The sequence below is a fragment of the Etheostoma cragini genome, chromosome 9 (genome assembly GCF_013103735.1).
Source record: "Etheostoma cragini isolate CJK2018 chromosome 9, CSU_Ecrag_1.0, whole genome shotgun sequence".
In the NCBI taxonomy this organism is placed as follows: Eukaryota; Metazoa; Chordata; class Actinopteri; order Perciformes; family Percidae; genus Etheostoma; species Etheostoma cragini.
Window position 1 is genome coordinate 20,833,448 of NC_048415.1, and position 8,711 is coordinate 20,842,158.

General features: G+C 40.2%; 1 protein-coding gene across 2 annotated transcripts in view; it reads right to left on the reverse strand.

The window, feature by feature from the left end:
- Positions 1-2,098: 2,098 nt before the first annotated feature.
- LOC117950281 overlaps positions 2,099-8,711 on the reverse strand; it is a 96,330-nt gene continuing 89,717 nt past the window's right edge. Inside the window, exon 5 of one of the 2 annotated variants that reach the window (XM_034881172.1) lies at positions 2,099-3,845. In XM_034881172.1, the coding sequence (XP_034737063.1) occupies positions 3,623-3,845 (223 nt within the window). In that variant the 3' untranslated portion in view covers positions 2,099-3,622. The remainder of the gene's footprint in view (positions 3,846-8,711) is intronic. The other variant, XM_034881173.1, reaches the window with a different exon arrangement.

Genomic DNA, 8,711 nt, shown 5'->3' on the forward strand with positions numbered 1-8,711 from the left:
CACTGTTAGCAGAGCAGAGCAGAGTGAGGAGGATCTTTTTACATTAGCTGTGCCTCAGGCACTCGCAGATAACAGCAAAGCTCCTGCCTGGCAGGAGAGACAGCAACAGTACAGCCGTGAATCACAGCTGGCAATGTTTATCCAATCAAAATAAACTACTTTCCATATTTTAGGGTTTTCTTTTCTGATCTGGAACACATCTTATGTGTGTTCCTTGGACTAAATGCAGAGAGACCTGAACATGATTCAGTGTAAACATCAGAGACCTGTCTCCATTTTTATTCATTCCATATAAAAGTATTTTTGACCGTACAGTAGTTCAAGAATTGTTTACAATAACACAACATTAAGTTATTCAACATCTTTATATCATATAAAAACAGTTTCCTAAATGTATAAAAGAGCATTCATGTACAGTAGATTATAGCAAACATTACGCATTAAAGTTAAAACAGTTGTATTATGTCCTTTGTGGGGGGGCAGTTTGAAGCAGAAGAATGGTAACATTACAGCAACAATTTGAATACAACATGTGAAAGCTACATTAAAAAAGCAAAGATAAGCCGTACACACACTGTATAAAAATGAGTTTGGCAAATGAGGTTGTCTCAAGGGAAGTCTCAGCCATTCCCAATGTTTGTTATCATAAATTACAAGAATGACAACCAAATGTATGAAAGAATTTCCTTGACCATGTTTAAAGGATAAGTTCGGTGATATTCTCTATTTAACCTATCATCAACAAATCCTGTGAAAATGCCAAAACCAACTGTGAAATGATGCTATATAAAAGTATTGTCTGTATATCTAAAGCCTTATTACTCGATAGAGCTCCTTCGTATTCTACAAACTAACTGTAGTTTATCTTGAATCAACCCCTCATAAACTGTCTGCTGCCCCAAATGCTCACTCAACCAGTGACTCTCAACCAGGGGTACATGTACCCCAGGAGGTACTTCTGCAGTTGTACGTGGAAATATCGTTGAGTAGTTCAACTAATTTGAAAAAATTTAAATAATGATTTCATTGGAAAAATATATCCACATATTAACATAAAGTCAACTGTAACACCTGACCGAAAGAACGAGATCCAGGGTACAAGTGGCCGAAATGGGTTTCCTCAGGAGGGGGGCTGGCGTGTCCCTCAGAGATAGGGTGAGAAGAAGTGAGGAGGCCTCGGGGAAGACCAGGACAAGGTGGAGGGATTTTATCTCCAACCTGGCCTGGGAAAGCCTTGGGATCAGAGCTGGTTAATGTGTTTTCACTTGTATACAATGAATAGTGTTATACATTCGGTGCATACATTGGGAATCGATGATGGTTTAAGCAATTTCATCTGACAGGGCCGTGTGGTACTACCTCAGACCAAAAAGGTTGGGAACTGAATGTGTATATCCAAAACTGATAATAGACCCAAAGAAAGTAAAACTATTTAAGGCCCTGATGAATAAACAAAAATGACAAAATGACAAAAAAATAAAAACAGTATATTGACGTGAGAATTAATCACATTAACAAAACTGCCCAGGTGTGTAAAGACCTTCAAAGTAATGTTTGCTTAACACTACAATGTGCAGCTGTTTGTGCAAATAGAAATCTACAGTCATTTAGTTGTACACAAACATTTAGAAGAACAGTGAAAACCATTTTGAGGTTTAATGTGCTCCAATTTAAAAGAAAATACACATTGGATTTGAAGTCAACTTGAAGTTACGCTGAACCATCTTTGCAAGAAAAAAAAAAAAGTTGACTCATTTGTTTAGCACTAATAATTTGGGATAGAACACCTACTACTCAGCGGAAAGTAGTCTTTAAAGTTGTTATTCATTTTCAATATACTTTTTATTTGTGACCTTTTTAAAGATTTATTAGAATGTAAGTTAATTATACACAAGGGCATTAATGAATAGTGAAAAGTTGACATATAGTCATAAATATATACAATCTCACAAATAAACATGAATGTCCACAGATTGCATGACGTTTATGAATGATCTTTCTTTACTAAAAACAACAATAGTGGCTGACACAGAGGAATGAGCTGACACAGATCATTTTCCTTAGATAAAAAGTAGATACAAAAAATAGACTCTAAACAGAAAGTAGGCTATAAACAATGCAAACAGCATCAAAGCATTGCCTACTCACCACAATGAAGCGCCTTAATGAAAGTGAAAAATAGAAAATATGGAACATCTGTATGTGACAGTACTGACAGTCGTCATTTATTATCATCATTTTTCACTCCTGGATGGCCTTCAAAAAACTGTCTACTGGGTTGTGAGGATTCATCTTGTGTATATATGATGTGCCATGTCATTTCTCTGACGCTCCAGTGCTGCGACCTCAATAATACGAAAAAATTCCCTTTGTTCCTGCAGGCTACATTGGCTTTTTTGGGAACAGACTTTATGATTGTTAGTATTGCACTATGCACGTGTTTAACAAGTACTGGAATAGTACTGCAAGGACTTTGTAAAGACTCCTTTTAATTGGGTCTGTAAGGACATGTCCCTGTAGTCTGTCTGGGCCAGTGGCCTTTCTTTTTGACTCAGTCACACAGTCATAACTGCTGTAATAAACATTTAGCTCATTACAAAAGGTGTGACTGTTACTTACAGAGCATTCTTCCTTCTTTCAGGCCACACCCATTAGTGATTTTTAACCTATTCACGCTTCAATCTTATTTTTCTCTTAGTTGCCTCCTTTTCTTAGAGAATTCCCTGTCCACACTGCAAAAAGTTAGTCACTGCAGGTGAATATGTATGTTGATCCACATAAAACCGAAAATCTGCAGGTGAGCACAGGGTCAACGGCAGAATTGTGCCCACCGAATGAGTCTATCATCATCTTTAATGGAATTTGTTGACAAAAAAAGAAAATATAGATTAATTTGAGAGGTACATTTTGACATTTTGTGAATGTCCGGCACAACCCCTACTAAGCTACTACTTAGCTAAGCTAAGCTAAGCTAAGCTAACCAGCTGCTGGCTGTGGCCTTACAGTATATTTAACTGACAGATATTAGTTAAAGCTTATTGAAAGCTGTTAAATATAACACAATCTGTAGATGATATGAAGGTAATGTAACATGAGGGCTACTTGTTAGCACTTTTTCCATCTGTATGATAATGGTTTTATGTTTTAAGAACCACAACCACAGCTTCACTCTCATTTCTGAAGCAGCAGCAGAACAGACGTTTCTCTCGCCCCCGTCCTCGTCACCACTTCACAGGCTATTCAATTAGCAGAAGAAGCACGGGAGATTGAGTCATAATGGAGCTGATGAGATGCACAAGGACAGGTGACACTAATCAGAGCGGCGCCCCATTGTCTCTGTGTGGACATCATTAAGGAAAGAGAGTGATTCCAGGCTTTTTTTTCTCTCTCCCTGAGCCTGAACATGCAAGCTGCGTGCATTAGCTTCCTTATGATCAATTTGCAATATGTGAGAATATACCCACTGAATAAAAGTGTAAGGGTTTGACACCAGAATATTTGACATTTAGGAAACAGGGTTTAAAGTGAAAGATCTCATTAATGCCACGCTGATAAACTGCTGCGATATGTTGAACGGCTAATACCCATAGGATCTAATATGATCCTGTATTCTGTAACTCTGTTACTCTAATAGTGGTTCAGAAAAAGCTGAGACATTCACTTTACAACATTTCCTCGAGTCTACTTGACTGGGTGAGGGCGTTGATGAAGCGTGATCTGCCGGGGCTGCAGACCGATCCCAGCAGCCAGGACTCGTTCTGTCCCTGTCGAAGCCTCTGGGCCGGACTGTGAAGGAGCTCTGCTCAGCCTGCCGGTAACAACTGCAGATGTAGCTGGACAGACACCTGAGAAAACACCACCAGTACAAACATTAGGAGAGAACACACTCAGGGACTCAAGGTCTGATTACCTCATCGCTAAGCCATCATAACTTTGTTAGTATAATAGTAATTATCAAGTCCCTCTTCCACTATTAGTAATATTAATAACAACATTGTATACTTTATTAATCCCACAAGGGGAAATTACAATGTTTTCACTCGGTTGTTATTACACACATGCGCTAATGGAGAGAAGTCAGAGTGTGGGGGGGGGGGGGCTGTCTATAGAAAGAAGTTTGGTTTGATGCCTTGCTCAAGAGCATCTTGGCAGTGCCCAGGAGGTGAACTGGCACTTCTCCAGCTACCAGTCCAGCACCATACTTTGGTCCATATGTGGACTTGAACCAGTGACCCTCCACTACCCTCCCTTTAAGTTCTACGACCCCCTGCCACATATAGTGTATATAAGAAAATTGCATGTCAAAGCTAAAGTGCATAGTTTCTGTCGCCCCCTAGAAAAATTCTTTGTAATGACTGCTCGTCAACATTGTACAAGCCTTTCAGTATTTGTGCAGTCTAGAATGTTATTTTTTTTCCCGACCATCAGGTGACCCCCAGAAATTATCTTGTGACCTGCTTGGGGATCCCCGTTCCCTGCTTGAGAACCACTGCCTTAGAGTATGGAGGACATTACAGCTAAATCCAGCGTGCTGCTTGGCCTCCTGATAAGATGTAATCACACAGTCCTGTGTCCCAAATACTTAGAACACTTTTGTACTGTGTGCATCTGTACGTATCAAAACCTGCAACAATGTGGTCAAGGCATACTTTTTTTTCAATCCAGTTTTCTCCTAAAAGAATGGGGTTTCCTTATGATGTGAAATATGTCATCTTTGTAGTTCATGCATGAAATAAACAAGATATAACCTGCTGCTAGAAGAGCTTTAGAAGTGTTGGTAGGCAGATTGTTTTTTTGGACTAGCTGTTTCCGCTGTTTCACTCTTTATGCTAAGCTAAGCTAAACACCTGCTGGTGAAAGCATCTTTTAAGGGACATACATTAAAGTGCTATAACTCTTGTCCCATTTTCTTCAAATTTCAAACTATTCCTTCAAAATATCAAAATTGATAAAAATTTTGATCACGATTATTCTCACGATTATTTAACCAAAACTAATTTTATTGTCACATAGGCTATTTATAACTGCGAGAGGGAGTGTGATGGACGCTACTCACTTTTGATAAACTATGATATTCTGGCCATGGGTCACATCTCTGGCCCAGGTCCAGGTCCAGCAGCTCCGTCTCACACGCTATTACTCTACCAACTGAAGTTAGTTGCATTCAATGACTTCTTCTGTGTTCTTCGCCGTGGCCGCCGCAATAGAGTTACCCACAGAAACACTGGTACAAATAAAGGTTTGACCTTCATATTAACAATATACAGCTGTGTTAATAAAAAATTAAAACTGTGAGACCGACTGCTATCTGTTGAGTTTTCCCCCCGTTACTCTGTCCTCTGTGACTGTCTACATCTAGAAACTAAGCTGCACAGGGTGCAAGGAACTACTCCGACTGGCTCATGAGCAGACAGTGGTTAACAGAGCAGCAGATTGGCTTTGCAAAAAATCTCAGCGTTCTATAAAATGACGCTTTAAAATTTTTTTGGATTAATTTGATTGCATTAATCAAAATGCATCCCTAAAAAAAGTTCTAATGTCCCCAAGTCTTATGCTTCAGTTGCTATGAGGACACATGGTAGTATATAAAATATGTCTGAAATGAACATTTAAACATTTGGCATTGTCAGTGAACAGTTTGCAGACATGAACATAAGACTGTAATTGTTTCCTCATTACATTGATAAAAGATACTTTTCACGGAATTACTTAATGTATGTTACAAAACATATTTACTAATGTATATATTAGTTGCATATGAATGCATTCTGAGGAGTCAGAGTTGTTACAGTATATTACTCTTTGGTGACTGGCCGACAGGTTACAATAACCTCCACCTATTGTGCTGTGGGCGTACATTTGCTTCTGAAAGATCTTAAACATCAAAGTACTTCACTCTTTCTCAGTGTAATTGCTGCTATTAGACAGGAAAAATACGCATGTTTTAGTCTCGTGGGGGGTCTTTGTGCTATTATGTTATGTTCATCTTGGTTTGTAGGAACTATCCCTGCACGAATTAGTTATCACGAGGTTCATGTGACTGATGTAAGAGCTAATCATGATAGCTTGAGTTGGCTGGGCAGCATCGTACTATATCATTTCCTACAATCAGCAGCCACTTCATATCAAGACACACACCTTCTAGGACTGCCTACACCATGATGGAGGACCTGAGGAATCAGGCTCATTATTTAACCCAGACCTGTAAACTAAAGGAGGGAAAAAGGTCACATGCCACAAGACTAAAATCAGGTAGGTGGGGCCCAGGGACATTCTCCATCGGAAAAAGATAATTTTATTGATTTTAATAAGCAAATTTAGAACATTTTTAAAATACAATGAGAAAACAACATGTTTTTTTGATAAACAAATATTCTATTGCATTATTTTTCTTTTAATTACAAAGTCTAACAACAGCCAATATGAGCCACAGGATAAGACACATTGAGCTTTCCATACGACGTGCCATTTCTGAGTCTGTAGCTCTTGAAGAGGAGAAAGGGGGGCAAGGTGGAGGCTGGGGGTGTGGCCTTGACCAACTGCCACTTTGCTCGTTTGACAGCCATGATGTCTGTCTCTCATGGGTGGGCCAAATTCTCTGGGCAGGCAAAGCAGAGAAAGGGGAGGTAACCTTGCCCCTTATGACCTCATAAGGGGAAAGATTCCAGAACTAACCATCTGAGCTTTCATTTTCTCCAAAGGCAGAGCAGGATACCCTGGGCTCGGTTTACATCTATCAACATATCTAGCCACTGGGGGACCATAGACAGGCCGGGGGAACTCATACTAATGTTAAAAAACTCATAAAGTGAAATTTCCATGCCATTGGACCTTTAAGACATTTCAAGGCACTGAAACCCTGAAATAAGGGTGCCGCACTGTAGCCTCCAAACATGACAAGAGTAAAGCACAATTTATGCTTATGCGTTACATCAACGCAGTCCCAACGTACATAGGTAAGTGAGACATGGACCCTACGCCGTAGCCTGACGTGCACCTGTTGAATAATGTAACTACACATCGCGGAAAAGCACAACTCTCGGCCGTGGCTTGGTAGCGTTACATTTCTCCACATTCATTTGCTAGATGTCCTTCTGTTTCCACTAGGAACCTTCGGTCGTCTAATTTGAACTTGCTGATGGTTCCTAGGACCCATTTTAAGACCCAAGGAGACAGATCTTTTAAAGCTGTGGCGCCTCGCCTCTGGAATGAGCTACCTTGTACCATTCGTTCTCTTGTTTGTATAGACACTTTTAGGAAACAACTAAAGACCCACTTTTTTAAACTTGTTTTTTAGTTCAATACTGTGTTTTACTGTATCTGTTTGTTGTTTTAATTTATTTCATTTTTATTTTCATTTTATAAACTTGTGCAGCACTTTGTGATCCTGGTCTGTGAAAAGTGCTATAGAAATAAAGTTTACTTACTTACTTACTTACTTCTCCATAAACATCATAAAACCATAGAGAGGGGTAAGTTTTCCTGCTACAGATCTCTCACAGTGGTAGGAGAGCACAAGGGAGACACTATGCCTTTAAAGTCGGTACTTGCTCCAAAGCTAATTGTCCTCCCTCTCTCACTCGCTCTACCCCCCCCCAACGCGCGCACACACACACACGCACAAACACACACACAAACACACAAAGAGAGATTGACACACACACCAACGTACGAAACATAACCTTCAGGCTGCTTACGTAGGCTACGGCAAAAGCTCTGCGTGGAGCCTCGGCAAAACAAAAGCCAGACACATTTTGCCAAGGTTCAGGGTTTAGGGTCTTCAAGCAGATTTCATCAATTGGACAATCCAATAAGGTTGACGCTAGCTTGGATCAACGGATGACAAACCCATCGCAGTCATTCTCACCTCACTCACACACCCTCCCCACCCTCCCACATTAACAATAACAGTTTATGATGCATTTTAATTAAACTGCTTACTTTTTGGTACAGAGCAATAGACTGGACCGCAAACAAACAGTCCCTCTCCCAGCAGACTGACTGGATGCATAACCTCCTCAGTCCACATTGTAATTGTCTGCTGAAGCAAATCAATGCCTCGGATCAGAATTGAAGCCGTCTGCTTGTTTACAACACCTATCATTTGTTGTTATCGAGTGTGATCAGAGCAATTTTCCCTCCCTTAATATAGGTTTGATGGGGCGGGAAAAAAGCTCAATGCTTGGAGAATTGGAAAACACATTTCTTGTGCTTTGTGGTAACTAAACTGTCAACAGATAAGAGAGTCCATAGTATCAACTCCGGGGTAATTCATCTTACAATTGTGCCACTGGTATTTCCTTTTGGAGCAGCTTGGAAATTTAATTTGAGGCCTTGAGGCCTTGCTTAAATGTCACAGCAAATGCTTTGTCCGAATGCTTAAACAAAGGAAAATTTAAAGCGGAATACAAAACGAGTAGACACTTAGGAGTGTGCTCTTTCTGACCCCAAATTCACTTAACTTATGTGTAGTTGCTACTTAAAAAAAGTACATTTGTACCCTTCTGTACACTTTTATCTGCAAAAGGGCAATGAGCTACTCTTCCTCAGGCAGCTCTGCAAACTGCTGTAGACAGTAGCGTGAGGTGAGAGAGCAGTGTAGGCCACTTTGTATCATGTCAGCGCTAGCGGTTAGACGCCATCTCCACAGTGTCCCTTGTCACCAATCACATCCTTTTAAACCACCCAGGGAGCTTGACACACCCCCCCCC